The sequence below is a fragment of the Bison bison genome, unplaced genomic scaffold (assembly GCF_000754665.1).
Source record: "Bison bison bison isolate TAMUID 2011002044 unplaced genomic scaffold, Bison_UMD1.0 scf7180017864160, whole genome shotgun sequence".
Taxonomy (NCBI): domain Eukaryota; kingdom Metazoa; phylum Chordata; class Mammalia; order Artiodactyla; family Bovidae; genus Bison; species Bison bison.
This window is the reverse complement of record NW_011494732.1, coordinates 4020906-4036632: the sequence shown is the minus strand read 5'-3', so window position 1 is coordinate 4036632 and position 15727 is coordinate 4020906. Positions and strand designations below refer to the sequence as shown.

Genomic DNA, 15727 nt, shown 5'->3' with positions numbered 1-15727 from the left:
CCTTGGCTACCCGCTGGGACATGGCCACGGCAGCCACTCGGCGGGGCTCCGTGACGCCAATGATGCTGTTGTCGCTGTGAGGGGGAGAACACAGGGCTGAATTTCAGGCAGGAAGGAGCTGACCCAGCAGGCCCGAGGCTGCTGTCCCTACAAATGTCCCTGGCTGGTGTCTGGGATCCTGGATTTCAGGGGGGCTCCCACCTCTCCCTGATGGATAAGAGGGGCTCCCTGGGCCTGGACTGTCTGTACAAACTACATGGTTCATGCTGACAACTGCTTTCCTTCAGGGAGTCTAGAATTTGGCAGGTACCAGGCAGAGAGTACCCACGTGACCAACCCCCAACGAAGAACCCTGGGCGCTGAGTGTCTACAGGCATCCTGGTAAAGGACACTCATACGTGTTATCACAACTCGTTGCTGGGGGAATGAAGCACGTCCTGTGTGACCGCCCAGGAGAGGGCTCTGGGAGGCTGCGCCTGGTTCCCCCAGACTTCACCCCACGTGCCTTCCTCCTTTGCTGATGGAACATTGTGTCCTTCACTGTAGGACCTGGAGTCTTCCAAGAAAATTGCTGACTTGGGGGCGGTCTTGGGGACCTCAACATACACGGGTCAAAAGGGCTAACAGGAGACAACACACCACCGCTCCCACTAGGAACTGATCTAAGTGTTTTACACAAATCCAGTCATTTCATCTACATAACAACCCTATGAAGTAGCTGGCAATGATGAGCCCCCATCTCACAGCTGAGGCAACTGAGGCCCAGAGAGGTTAAGGAGCTTGCCCCAAGTCATACAGCATGTCAACCACAGAACTGGAATCAGATCTCCAGGAGCCCGTGCTCCTAACAACTTTGGGGAACCACGTCCACTGTCAGCTGAGAGACCTGCGGGGGACCCTGTGGCCAGCCCTCACCTGCTGTAGCCTGCTTCGTAGAGAAACTGCGGCACCTGGGTGGTCTTCCCGCTGCCGGTCTCACCACATATGATGACGATAGGGTGCTCAGCCACTGCCTCCATGATCACTTGTTCTTCAGAGAGAATCGGGAGCTTCAGCCGCTCTTCCTGGTGAGAGAGAGGAAGTCAGAACTCAGGGAATGAGGGGTAGAGGGGGGTTGCAGCTGCTGCAGAAGGGCAGACGGGATGAGGGGTCTTTGCTCAAAGCAAGACTATACAGGTGATGTGGTTCCTACGAAGGCAGCAGCTGGCACCCAGTCAAGGGGGAACAGGTGGGCCACTCTGGAGGATGGAAGCCTTGACGGCTGCGGAGGGGGCCCAGAGACATGGGTTGGGTCCTTTGGAATGTCACACCCGGCATCCAAAGGGTCAGCCTGGTGCAGAGAAGCCCCTGTGCGGCACAAGAACCCTCCGCTGCTGCTGGGGGAGTTCACACTTATGGAAGAGTCAATTCAGCAAACAACTGGCTGCTAGTTTTACTAAAATTCAGGATGTGAGACACAGCATCACATCCTAGGTGTGATTCTGCTAGGTACTCACACATGAGTGTATGCACATGCACACACATACACGCACACACAAGTATTCCATAGTGAGGGAGGGGTTTTGTGAACCCCTGCTTGCTCTGATTATGTGTGAAGCATGCCTAATTTTAAAAATTCTGTTCTCTACTTCTATCCTATTGGTTAAAAAAAGCAGCACTGGCCATCTCATGACCCCATGATGGCTGTGACCTCCAGTTTGCAAACCCTGTCCCCCAAAGTTTTGTATCTGTGATGACGAGAAAAGGATAAGAAAATGTAAAGCAGCAGAGAAGATGGGAGTAAAAAGCAAGAATATTTCAAATGTCCAGCCGGAGATGACTACTTAAACCGAGCTCTATTCAAGCAGAGGAATACTCTATAGCAGTTTCAAAACCGAAACCAAACCAAACGGACCTCAGTGACATACATCTTCACAGATAAGTAAATCCCAGGAACATAATGCTGATTAACAAAAAAACAAAGTGCAGGAAAACATATATGATACAAGGTCACTTACAAACCTAGGCTCAGTAATACACTTGTGGAAAAAACACAGTGAAAGGCCAAGGGAGGAACCCCGGGGGGCACCAGGGACGCTGGATGGTGGAGCCTGGGTCGCTGAATCAGTGTGTGGACCAGAATCCCATACCCCTCACTTGCCAGTGGATAGCATCAGGCTCTGACATCACCTACAAGGAAACCTTTGTGGCGTGAAGCCAGTGGCACTTCAAGGTCTGTTATAGCAGTGAGCCCACCCTAATTCTTTATATGTGTCCAGGGAATTTGTAATTTCCTCGATTCTGTCTTATTGCAGCAAAAATTTGAAGCCCTTGGACGGACCAAGGTCAAAAGCCCTCGGATGGACCAGTGTTACAGCTCAGTTTTATTCAGAAAGTAAAGAAAAATACATCTTCAAGGCGTGAGGGCATGCAACCCAAAAGACAAGAAGAGAAGAGAGGCCCTCGGCCCAATTTTGGCTCTTCTTTTTATATGTTTTTTCCTCCTCCTCCTGGGCCTACCCTATGTAAACTGGGCTAGCCAGAAGTGCCGTTTGTTTTACCTGAGGTCTTCACTCTGGTCCTCGGACCTTCCTTTGTTCTATTTTCATGGGCTTTTCCCTTCCTTGTCTTTTTGCCACTGCCATTCTGGACTCCTTTTTCCTATTCTAACTACCTAATGTATATAAGCACACAAATGTACCTGTGACCGGAATTGCAATCTCATAAAACTGTGTATGTTAAGTTGCTTCAGTTGTGTCCAACTCTTTTCGACCCTATGGACTGTAGCCCACCAGGCTCCTCTGTCCAGGGATTCTCCAGGCAAGAATACTGGAGTGGGTTGCTGTGCCTTCCTCCAGGGGATCTCTCCGATCCAGGGATCAAACCTGCGTCTTTTACGTTTCCTGCACTGGCAGGTGGGTTCTTTACCACTAGCACCGCCTGGGAAGCCCTCTCAGTAAACTACTACTTTTTGTATGGAACAGTGATTAATATTTTCTATTCTTTTCCATTAAAAAAAAAAAGCTGGTCACAGCCCACGTTTCCACAATCTAATCTGTGGTTTGAAACTGCTGCTCTGAGACCCATGAGCCCTCTTGCCTCAGGGCCTTTGCTCACGCAGTTCTCAGTATGGGACGGCCCCCCTGTTCTCAGCTGGTCACCGAGCTCTTATCCCAGAAGATACTTTCCCTATCGAGCCTATGTACTCCTGCACTGCCCCTTCATGGTACCCGATCTTCCCCTCCGTGGCTCTTGTCCCTCCCCTTGTGTGACACTGTGTTGTCCATCTTGGTCTCGTCTGCTGGACTGAAAGCTCCAGAGGCTGTAGACTGCTCTACTTCCTGGGCTGGCGGGTGGACGGAGTAACCACCATCTACAATGGGCCAAACCCTGAGGCATCACCAACCTCAAAGCAGTCTCATTAAATGACTTATTCTTAATTGGAACAATGTACTAATATTTTCTATTCTATTCTTCCATGGGCCTTGAGCTTCCTGTCCCTTAATCTTGTTGTTGTGACAACCCAGTAAGACAGTCACTTTACCAGACAAGGAAACCAAGTGCAGAGAGATGGAACCCTTGTGAGTAGACAGGTACTCCCATTCCACAGATCAAGAAAACGGGGCCCAGGAACGAGCTGGGCAGTGGAGGGATCAGCACTCCGTTCCAGGCCAACTGACTCCACAGCCTAAGCTCTTGTCCCGAAGAGTGGACACTTGGGCCAGGACCCGTGGTCAGAGGCTGCAGGTGACAGTGACCAGAAGATGAGAAAGGCAGCTGACACCCATCTCAAGAGCCCCACCACATGCCAGGTACTCATTCATCAGCCTGACAAGGCAGGTACAGCTATCCCCCTTTTCCAGATGATGAAACCTAGACACAGAAGGCGAGGCAATCTGCTCAGATCCCGAGATGCCTTCTCGCTGCACCCACAGCCCCTCACTGTACTGACCTGATCCCCTAAGCTCTCCATCAAACACTGGAGCGACCAACCTGCATTTCGGGGGAGCGGTTCACGGGGATGAAGACTGCGGGCTTCGATGGGGGCCTGACCAGGGCAGAGGCTGCCGTGGGAGTAGCTGCTGGAGGGGCAGGAGTCTCAGCTGGGCCGCTGGGCACTGGGTTCTGGCCCCTGGCCCCAGATGGAGCTGGTGGCACGTGCGCTGGGGCCGACCCTGTGCTGGCCTCTGACCGATTGTCTATTGGGGCCTCCTCGGGTTCAGAGTCCACTGAGGATTCCGACTCCTCTTCTGCCTCCTGGCGGCGGCGCTTCCGGTGGGCCCCACTGAGGCTGCTGATCTTCTCTGAACCCTGGGCTGCCACATCATCCAGTTTCCTGCAGGGAAGGCACAAAATCAGGCTCTAGGATGGGCCAGCCAACCTGAGGCAGCTCTGGGTTGCTGAAGGCTCATCAGAGGCAGGACTCAGGAGCCACGCCCCTTCCTGCCTCAAGGCCTTTGCACCCGCTGTCCATGGTCCCTGCAGGCAGCTTCTCCCTCACTTGACTCAAAGGTCACCTCTCAGGAAGACTTCCCCTGACTTCAGCCTCAATCACCTCTCCCACCGCCTCCATCCTCTTCGCCCTGTTCTTTTCTACTGAGCAAAAAGCTCTTTCTATTATTTATCTAACTACTGCCCATCTCCCCACTATCAGAACGTAAGCTCCTTATGGGAAGAAAGTTTATTTTTGTGCACTGCTCTATTTCTAGGGCCCAGAGGAGAGCCTGAGATGCAGTTTGCATTCAACAAGCAGTCATTAAATGTGCCACAAGTCTTATGGGACGGTACTGGAAATGAACACAGTGGGCCAAGTGTGAGAGGGCAGGGAGCAGGGGCCTGAGCTGAGGGAACACATGGACCCCACCTAAGGCAAGCTGCCCTGTGGGAATGCCAGCTGGTGTGGCCACATCCTTCAACGGGTCAAGACTAGGGCAGGAAGGGGAACCAAGGATTTTAACATGAAATCTCCTAATTCTTAAATATTGACTGTGGAAGTATCTGTCTTCCCCAAATTCGTGGCCACCCAGATACTCAAAATGTGATCTTATGTGCAAACGGGGTGTTTGCAGATGTCATGAAGATGAGGTCAAACTGAGTTAGGGTGGGCCCTAAATCCAGTGCCTGGTGTCCTTATAAGAGGAGAAAACAGGGACCCAGACCCAGACAGAAGAAAGCCATGGAAGACTCAGATAGACACACGGAGGACACTGCAGTGGCACACAGACTGGGGTGACATGGGCTGCGGAGCACCCAGGACTGCTGGCACCACCAGGAGCTGGGGGACAGAATGGAACAGATTCTCCGGCCTCTGGCAGGAAACAACCCCACTGACACTTTGACTTTGGACTTCTGGCCGTCAGAGCCACGAGAATAAATTCCTCTTGTGTTAAGGTACCTGGTTTGTGGTGCCTGGTTACTGAAGCTCTAGAAGACCCACACGTGGGCAAAAGATACCAGCATATTAAGCAGCATGTGAGGTCTGTACCCATTGGACGTATTTTAGCACACGGGTCATTACAAATGTATTTTCTCATAACCCCAGAAGACCCCATGACTCCCAAGACATTCCCCCGCCCTGGGAGCCCTGGAGGGAGGAACGGGCTTCCGAGAGGAACCTGGTGACTTACTCTTTGGTGTGGTACATGCGTTCTCCAGTGCCCAGCTTGGACGTGGTGTAGAAGAGTCTCATCTCAGCTTCTGAAACCTGGACTTCACTCAATTTCTGTAGCATCTCAGCTCGCTGGGGAAGGAAACGAGTGTGTTATACATTTGGCATCATGAGCCTCTTTAGAAGGGAAGTTGAGACTCTAAATAAATTTACAGCATCTCTAACACCCACAGTCTTTTTTAAACCAAAGGCTGAACTTTAATTGCCTGGCATCACAGTGTTCTTAACATTGACAGACATGTGAGCTTGGGCTTCTCGTCCCCTTACAGAGTCTGTGGTTGGATAAACAAGGTTCTCTTTGCCCCATGGTGTGTCATGAGAGATTATCGACTAGCCAGATGCCCATCAAAGGGAGATGGAATAAATAAAATAGGGCCCATCTGTATAACGTAAGACTCCCCGGCAGTTACTACAAGGGAGGAATAGCTCTTTGTGTGATGGCAAGTAGTCCCCACGCTATCTGGAATAAAGCAGTGAAAGGTGGGCCCAGTTGGCTTCCTTCCTCTGGGTGAACGAGCCACGAGTATTTGTTTCACTATTCTTGAAATTATACAGATACTTTAATATGTGCTCATATTTGTGTATATATGTACACACACATATATACACACGTGCACACACATATATACAGGCGTGCACAAATTTCCTAATTGAGAAAAGAAAAAACAACATACAAAACAGCAAGCAAAGATGCTCGCAGGATGAAAAACAGCACACACTCACAGGCCAGTGAGTCCTCCCCTGGATGAAGAGCTCCAGGGACTGATGGCAGAGCTGCTAATGGCAGAGCTGCTAATGGCAGGCCTGTGTGTCCCCTGGTGGTCACGGCACCCTGTGTGGTCACCCTGTCAGAAAGACTAAGGAGGGATGGGAGAGAGGCTCAGGAGGGAGGGGATATATGTATACGTATAACTGGTTCACGCTGTTATACAGCAGAAACTAACACAGCATTAGAAAGCAATTATACTCCAATTTCAAAAGACTGTCAGGAGGCAGTCTCCTGAAGCCTTTAGATCAAGTTTCTTGGTCTCCACACACTAGCATTTAGAGTCAGATAATTTTTTGATGTTCTGGGCACTGCAGGCTATTTAATAGCATCCCAGGCCTCTACCCTGCAAAATGCTAGTAGCATCCTCCAAATCGTTACAACTCCAAAAGTCTCCAGACTTGGCCAAATGGTCTCAGTGGGGGCAAAACTGTCTCTGTTGAGTCACTGCCCTGGACCCGAATACCAATTTATAGGAAACTGGACAGTGGAAGAATACTTTTTAAATTACAGAGATAAAAAAATTTAATCCAGACCATGGGAAAGTCTTTGAGACAAACAAACCAATCTCTGCAACAAATGATAAGGGGGAAAGACAAGAGATGGGGTGGACAGCGCAATGAAATGGTGCAAAGTTTGACTATTTACTGGCTATTTGATGGTGTTTTGAAAAAATCTGGACGTGTTAAAGGCACTGCAGTTATTGGAAATGGTCTTTTATTTTAGAGATGCAAACTGAAATATTCAGGGATACAATGCTACATAATGGGTTGAATGGTGGCCCTTCAAAAACATACATCCATGTCCCAGTGCATGCTAAGTTGCTTCATTCATGTCCTACTCTTTGCGATCCCATGGACTGAAGCCTGCTAGGTTCTTCTGTCCGTGGAGATTCTCCAGGCAAGAATACTGGAGTGGGTTGCCATGCACTGCTCCAGGGGATCTTCTGAACTCAGAGATCACACGCAAGTCTCTTATGTTTCCTGCACTGGCAGGCGTGTTCTTTACCACTAGCGCCACCTGGGAAGCCCGTGTCCCAGGATGGGATCTTATTCAAGTTAAGGGTAATTAAGGATCTCAAGATGAGACACTGGATTAACCAGGTGAGTCCTAAATTCAAAGACAAGTGTCCTTATCAGAGATACACAGAGGAGAGACACACAGGGGAGCAGCCCATGTGAAGATGCAGGCAGAGAATGCAGTGATGTGGCCACAAGCCAAGGAAACCTGGAGCCACCAGGGTTTGGAAGAAGCCAGGTACTGCCCTCCCCTGGAACCTTCAGAAGGAGCACAGCCCTGCCCACCCTTTGATTTCAGACTTCTGGCTTCTAGATCAGCAAGAGAACCCATTTCTGTTGTTTAAGATACCCAGCTGGTGGTCATTTGTCAGGATAGCCAAAGAAACAGTACAGACTGAGGCTGCCTGGGCTCTGATCTATGGGGTAGGAAACTGACTGGCCGTGGAGATGATTGAGGTTGACCATGGGCTCGACAACTGTTGAAGTTGGTGACTGGTAGGTACATGGGAGCTCGTGACCCTAATGTCTCTACTTTTATATATGCTAGAATTTCTCAATATAAAATATTCTCCTTAAAAAAATATTAAGTAAAAAAGGTCAAAACTCTCTAGGATAAAGTTTAAAAAATAAACAAAATGAATGTGGGGTGGAGAATAAACAGTGAGCACGTTGATTGACTGACTCCTGGTTCAACAAACACGGTCTCTACAAACCTGAACCCATTCCAGACCGACAGACACCCCAGAAGCATGTCCTCCTTCGAGGGCTGGAAGGTTCTGATTCTGCGTGTCCCACAAGGGGCATTAGTTATATGTGGCTATTTGCATTTAAATTAAAACCAAATCACATTAAAAATTCAATTCCTCTGCAACTTCCCTGGTGGTCCAGTGGCTGGACATGCTCCCAATGCAGGGGGCCTGGGTTCGATCCCTGATCAGGGAACTAGATCCCACATGCTGCAACTAAAGATCCCGCATTCTGCAACTAAGACTGGGTGCAGCCAAATAAATACATTAAAAAAAAAAAAATCAATCTCTCAGTCTGACTGGCCACATCTCAAGTACTCAACAGCCACACATGGCTGGTGACCACCATATTGGATACTGCAGACAAAGAACTTGTCCTTCATTCCAGAAAGTTCTATCTGATGGTCCTATTGAAGAGATCATGTCAGGGGACACAGACCCCTTCCATCCCCATCCCTTGCCAGTCTGGAGGGCTGAGTACAGACACAGAATGCATACCTGGCTCTTCTTCTCCTTCTGGTCTAAGATTCTCTGCAGCATTTTCCGTTCTTTCTTGGTCAGCGGCTTCTTCTCCTTCTTGGACAGGGGAGGGGCTTTGGTCTTTTTCTTCTTCTTCCCGGGAAGGACAAGAGCGTTGCTTGCATCGACTCCTTTCAACGTGTCCTTATCTGAAAAGATATGCTCGCCTGACCCACAGCCCTGGGGCTAGAGAGCGAGGATGCCTAGGGTCTCAAGACGCTATCTTAATGCTGTTTTCCTCCGGGGGGGCCCTTCTGCCCTCTGTGCGAGCCATCCAAGCACCTGCACAGGAACGGGGATGTAGGGCCGCCGCACCTTCACCACACTGTCCATCCAGCACCTGCCACAGGTCAGCCTCCGCCATGAGTCGGGTACCTCCACCCTTGTGTTTTGGGAAGACAGAAGGAGGTAGAGCAAGGAGGGAATAAACTACACCAGTGCGTTCCTCCTGTAGGGTCCTGCTTTCAGAGAGTCTGTGAGATCAAAACCACTTTTACAATAACTCTAAAAGATACTCTCTTCTGGGTGTACAGTGAACTAAGTACTGAGCTTGTGTTATATTTATTTTTAAATGTCGGCGTTTTTGGGAATTCCCTGGTGGCCCAGTGGTTAAGACACCATGCTTTCACCGCAAGGGGTGCAAATCCATTCCTGGTTGAGGAACTAAAACCCCCCTCACAACTAAGCTCGCGTGCTACAGCTGCTGAGCCCATGTGCCGCAACAAGAGAGCCCCTGTGCTACAGTAAAGATCCACTGAAGCCAAAAATCAGTCAAAAACAAAAAAAGCCCCAAACCCCTACATCTCTGTTTTAATTTCTACTATGATAAATTTCGATAGAACTCACACTAACAAAAGCACTTTGGGGTCTTCAATGTTTAAGAATGTTAAAAAAATGTCCTTAGAGGAAAACATTTGAGAACCAATGTGCCATAGGAAGGAAAAAGGGGGGACATGCTAAAAATAAAAATAAGAAAGAGGGTAACAACATTGGATCAGTGATCAGAGAAGGCTCTTTGCAGAAGGCAAGCTGCTTTATAATCTTATAAGGTCCCTCTGGCCCCTAAAAGTCTCAAGGATAAATGGAGATGTCTTGTTCTAGGGTGAGAAACTTTTCCCAAATCTTTGGGTCTAAAAGACCTCAGGCTCCTCTGCATTCACTTCACTGTCAGTCTATCTCACCTCCTGAGCTGTCACTGCTGTTAGAATGAACAGTGCCCATCACAGGACAAGTCAGTAAAGACACAGCCTGTCTTTACTTTTCAAAGCATTCTCAGTTACAAACATATTCTCCCAAACTACCACCCCCATGAACAAGTATGTAACTGCTGGATCCATGTGACAGCTGAGAAAATTAAGGCACGGAGATATCAGGTGAGTTACTTCAACTCCCAGCCAATCCCTGCAACTTCTGAGGAGGGAATTCAGATTCCAGATTCCCACCTTGACAATCTTTCCCATAACTTCACTTCCTTCAGGGTCCAGGAGGAGAGTGTGGAAGAGGAGGCTGGTTAGTGGGTGAAGTGAAGTAGGCTTCCCCATCGGGCCTGGTTCTCTCTCCCTCCACCTCCAGAATCTAGGCTCACTCTTCCCTCATGCCTAAATCAGCTTGAGCTTCAGGGATCCTATACAAGCAGCCGGATGAGTTTAACTTTGGAGTGTGTTCAATTTCAAGGGCCAGCAAGACAACTGAACTCACTCAATAACTTCATCCTCAACTCTCCTGCGAAACTGGACCCATCAAGGCCACTGATGGCCTCCCTGGTGTTACATCCAGGGGTCTTTCTCTCCCTCCCTGACCCCACAGCAACATGACACAAATGGTGGGTCTTCTTCATGGTCCCTGGACAACCACACTCCCAAGGGGCTCCTCCCACCTCACTGGGCTAAACTCACTGCTCAGTGAGAGCTGGTCCAGTCTTCAGACTTAAATAAATATCATCTATCCACAGTGATGATTCCAAACTGCTATCTCCCCTGGACTTGCCTCTTCTAAGCATCTGAGTCAACAGCTGCCTGACTATCCCTCTACTTGGATATATAACAGGGCCCCCAAAACACACATATCCAAAACCAAGCTCCTGGCCTCTTCCCAAGCTGGCCCCTCCCCGCCTTCTCCAGCTGCCAGCCACTGGACCCCACACCTGGGATTCATTCTTGACATCTCCTTTGTTCTTGTGCACAGTCAGCCAGCAAATCCTATTAGCTCCATCTTCCAAATACATCTTGAATTCAACCACCTCTCACACCCTCGGCTGCTGCCGCCCCGGACCAAGCATCAACTTCTGCCCTACTGACTGTACTCGGCAGCCCCCTATCCAATCGCCCTGATTCTTTGCCCTCTACTGCTCTTCCTCAACACAGCACCAGAGTTATGCTGTTAAAACCTAAGCCCATGCCTTGTTCCTCCTCTGCTCTAAACCCTACAGGTTCACTGTCCTCACCATGACCCACCAGGTCCTACCCATCCTGGCCCCACTTAATATTTCATCTCCACTCAGCCATTCTGATGGCCCTCAGGTCTTAAGGATCCAATGCTTTCTCAATGGGGTCTTCCCCCTCTACCGCACGAAACTCTGCAACTCACCAAACACCTCTTGTACTTTATCTGTTTAGTATGAATGTATGCAAAATATTCTATATATTCTGTGTTTTTCTTTACTTGTCTCTTCCCAAAAGCATATAAACTGTGCACGACAGGGATTTTTTTCCGCCTTAATCTCATCTTCTGTTACTCTCCTAGACTGGCACACCAGTCTTCCCTAACAAAACGGAGGGGTCTTAGCAGAAATGTCAAGCAGCCTAGAGCTAAACAGACAGATCTGGGCTGAAAAATACAAACTTAAAAGTCGCTGGTAGGGAGGATATAATTGATGCCATCAAAATGAATGGAATTACCTTATTTTCTTGTCCAAATTCCCCACGTTGCTATACTACGACCACACTGGAAAGAAACTCCAGGTATTGTTCCAAACTCAGTTAAAACGAAAACTGTCACCATTCCCCCTTTCTTTGGATCATCTGAGGTGGGAGGCCTCTCTCCGGGAGCGTTCCGGAGTCGCAGACGCAGGACACAGTCCGGGCGTCCTTCAGCCCCACTAGCCAGCCCTGGCCTCAAGGCCCTGGTTGGTCTCTCACCCGAAACCCAGCCCCTGTCCAGGGCCTTCTTACCCTCCAGTTCCAGCCGCACGGGGGGCGGCTCGGGAGGGCCTTTAGAGGTGCCGGGGGCCGTCTGCTGGCGCCCCTTGATGTTGTACCTCCGGCGCAGCTTCCCCATGGCGCCCGAACTCCTGCTCCTGAAGGTAGGGTAGCAAGACCCGAGCACTTCTAAGCCCAACTCACGTGGGCCCCCACCAAGGTTCAGGACGGAAAACTTCCGGGCTACGCTCTCGCGAGAGCTGGTACTAACAGATCTCCTGCGGGCGGGGCTAGAGGCGGGGTCACCTTAAAAACCAAGGCCGCTGGGGGCGGAGCGAGGCGGGGCCAAGTTAGGGAGGGGCGGGGCCTGAGGTGCCCAAGAGTCTTCTGTTTCAGCCCACGGCTGTTCGCAGGAATGAAACCACTAAATCTGAATTATCTACTAATATTAATTTGGGAATGAGAGTGTTTTGTCGGCTTTAAAAATATAACCTACTCCTAATACAGTCTTCTTCCCTCTTTTTTTGGCTTATCTGTACTTTCTGATATTCTTACAAGCAACATTATTTGTGTAGTAAAAAAGGCATTAAATATTTTCATTACAAAGACAGAAAAAGTAAAAGAAGGCATCAATTAGACAACTTTGCATTTTCATGACCACATCAAATTTTCTGCATTGCACTCGGAAATATTGTATTTTCTGAATTCTGTAATTATTTTGTGAACAGAACAGCTATACTGTGTCTTCACTAACTCAACATTCAAAAAACTAAGATTATGGCATCCAATCCCATCACTTCATGGCAAATAGATGGGGAAACAGTGGAAACAATGACAGACTTTATTTTCTTGGGCTCCAAAATCACTGCAGATGATGACTGCAGTCACGAAATTAAAAGATGCTTGCTTCTTAGAAGAAAAGTTATGACCAGCCTAGGCAGCATATTAAAAAGCAGAGACATTACTTTGCCGACAGAGGTCCATATAGTCAAAGCTATGGTTTTTCCAGTAGTCATGTATGGATGTGAGAGTTGGACCATAAAGAAAGCTGAGTGCCGAAAGGAGAAGACTCTTGAGAATCCCTTGGACTGCAAGGAGATCAAACCAGTCAATCCTAAAGGAAATCAGTCCTGAATATTCATTGGAAGGACTGATACTGAAGCTCAAGCTCCAATACTTTGGCCACCTGATGCGAAGAATTGACACATTGAAAAAGACCCTGATGCTGAGAAAGATTGAAGACAGGAGGAGAAGGGGATGCCAGAGGATGAGATGGTTGGATGGAATCGCCGACTCAATGGACATGAGTTTGAGCAAGCTTCGGGAATTTGTGATGGACAGAGAGGACTGGCGTGATGCAGTCCATGGGGTCATGAAGAGTCAGACATGACTGAGTGAACTGAACTTGTGTCTCCATTTTTTTTTTTTTTTTTAGTCATGATGTTGGCCAGGGATGGAGTCACATCTGAAGCCACGACTGGGGAGAAAATGCTTCCAAGCTTGTGTTGATGTTGGCAAGATTTATTTCCTTGGAGACTGGTGGACTCAGGGTCTCAATTCCTTACTGGTTGTTGACCAGAGGCCACCATTTGTTCCTTGCCACGTGGGCCTCTTTGTATAGCAGCTTGTTTGATTAGAACCTGTGTCTCCATTTTTTTCTATTAAAAGCATAAATGGTTAAGGCTAAATAAATTATATCATCAAAAAAAAGTGAAGGCGCTAGAAGTTATTTTAGAATTTTAGAGAGGATAAAGTTATTTTCAAGAATTAAAGTCATTGCCCCAAGAAAAGCATTTGAATAACCCAGAACAGCAGCTGGCTGCCAAGTAGGTAAGTAACAGTTGTCGAAGGTAAGAATGAATGATAACTGTGATTAATCTGGACAAGCTCCCTTCTTCTTCAGAAAAGCAAAAACAAATCCCACAAACACACAGGTGGAGCATGAAAGGATTTTGATAGCATACATATGAACATTCTTTTAATTAATTAAAAAGGATTTGGGGGGGAAGTTAAAATGAGCAAATCAAACTTGTATTTTCATGGATTTTATTGCTTAGGATAATAGCAGTCTATAGTTTCTTTAAATGGGCTTATTTAAGTAAATAAAGTTATTATTAGGTAGGTAATAGTACATTCTCTTATATTTTCTTCTAAAATATTATATACCAAAGGATTACATCCAGAAGATATAAAGAACATTCTATAAAGTAAAAGGAAAATACACAACAGCAGGGATCTCATAAATATAATGTTGACCAAAAGAAGCCAACTACAAAAGATCATATTTTATGATCCAATTCACAGAAGTTCAAAAACAGGCAAAATGAATCCCCTAAATTTTGGAGGGGGTGTAGTGAACAGGAGAGGGCAAAGGAAGCCTTTTGGCAAAACTGATAATGTTCCTTTTCTTGACCTGGGTACTGGTCACCTTGTATGTTGTTTAAATTCATAGAGAAGCACCTATGACTGAGTATTTTCTGCTTGTATGCCACTCAGTTGTGTCTGACTCTTCACCACCCCATGGACTGTAGCCCACTGGACTCCTCTGTCCATGGGATTCTCCAGGCAAGAGTGCTGGAGTGGGTAGCCATTCCCTTCTCCAGGGGATCTTCCCAGCCCAGGGATCAAACCCTAGTTCTCAATTGCAGGCAGATTCTTTACCACCTGAACCACTAGGGTGTCTTGTATACTGTACTTCATTTTAAAAAGTTTACTTTAAATACAATATATTTTTTATGATGATGAAATATACACCAGTGAATATATGAAAACCTCACCAGAAATCTAGAAAAATGTAAGTTCAAAACAAGATACAGGGACTTCCCTGGTGGTCTAGTGGCTAAGACTTCATACCTCCAATGCAAAGGGACCTGGGTTTGATTCCTGGTCAGAGAAATAGATCTCACATGCTGCAAGTCAGAGTTCGCATGCTGCAGTTGAAAGATCCTGCCTGCCACAATGAAGACCTGGTGCAGCCAAATAAATGAATAAAGTAAATATTTAAAAAGATAACTTTTCACTCTGGGTTGACAAAAGTTAAGTTTTATTTTTATATCATTTACTTATTGAAGAAACTAAGGTTGTTTATCCTGTTGAACGTTCCACATTCTGACTTTAGCTTCTGCTGTTTCTAATTTTTCTGCTTCCATCCCCCATGTTTCCTGTAAACTGTGAGTTAGATGTGGAGGTCACATCAAGTTAGGGTCCAAAATGTTTTGGGAAGAATCCATCACACAGGTGGCTTTGGTACTTCTACCACCAAGACTGGTGGGTCCAGGCCCCTCCATTTTCAAGTTCTCCACCAACATGTCACCTTTGGGTTTCAGTCTGTTGATGATCATGGCCTGGATCCATCATTTCATTAAGGAGTGCAAACTTATTTTCTAATCTCTCTCACTCCCTTTTCATTTACTACCTGGATTTCCTAAAAAGAACTTCCCGTTCTCAACTATTTTCTGAGTCTGAAATAGAGTTCGTTCAAGAAGGGCAGGAGCGAGTGCTTAATGCTTTTCTTTTAAATATTTCAGAATGAATGAGTAAGCTGGTGCCCCTGCCATCGGCAAAAGTGGCCAATTATTGGGTGTTATAAATTCAACGATATGCAAAATATATATAATTCATATTTCCCGATCAATGGTAGTCATTGTTCCTGTTGGGGCTGTTTCACCTCTATAATCTTGAGTTGCTTTTTATAGAAAAGTTTAAGATAAAGTTTTGGTTTTTTTTAAAGGAAAGATTTAAAGGCCCCAGGTCACAGAGGGCTTGGGTGGGGAGGGCGGCGGGGAGATCGGTAACCTGCCAGTTGTCCCGCGCTCCCGCCAGGTCGTCCGCAGGTCCCGCGTCCGGGGGCGGGGCAAGGCGTAGGCAGGGCCGTCGCGCCTTTGCGCGCGGGG

At 47.5% G+C, this 15727-nt stretch overlaps 1 protein-coding gene across 1 annotated transcript in view; it reads right to left on the bottom strand.

Annotated features, from left to right (window-relative positions):
- DHX37 (DEAH (Asp-Glu-Ala-His) box polypeptide 37) overlaps nucleotides 1-12064 on the bottom strand; it is a 30811-nt gene extending 18747 nt beyond the window's left edge. Inside the window, exons 1-6 of the mRNA XM_010841268.1 lie at nucleotides 11868-12064; nucleotides 8677-8846; nucleotides 5607-5719; nucleotides 3973-4315; nucleotides 916-1064; nucleotides 3-74 (exon numbers count right to left, since the gene is read on the bottom strand). Coding sequence (XP_010839570.1) covers nucleotides 3-74; nucleotides 916-1064; nucleotides 3973-4315; nucleotides 5607-5719; nucleotides 8677-8846; nucleotides 11868-11973 — 953 coding nt within the window. The 5' untranslated portion in view covers nucleotides 11974-12064. The remainder of the gene's footprint in view (nucleotides 1-2; nucleotides 75-915; nucleotides 1065-3972; nucleotides 4316-5606; nucleotides 5720-8676; nucleotides 8847-11867) is intronic.
- Nucleotides 12065-15727: the final 3663 nt, after the last annotated feature.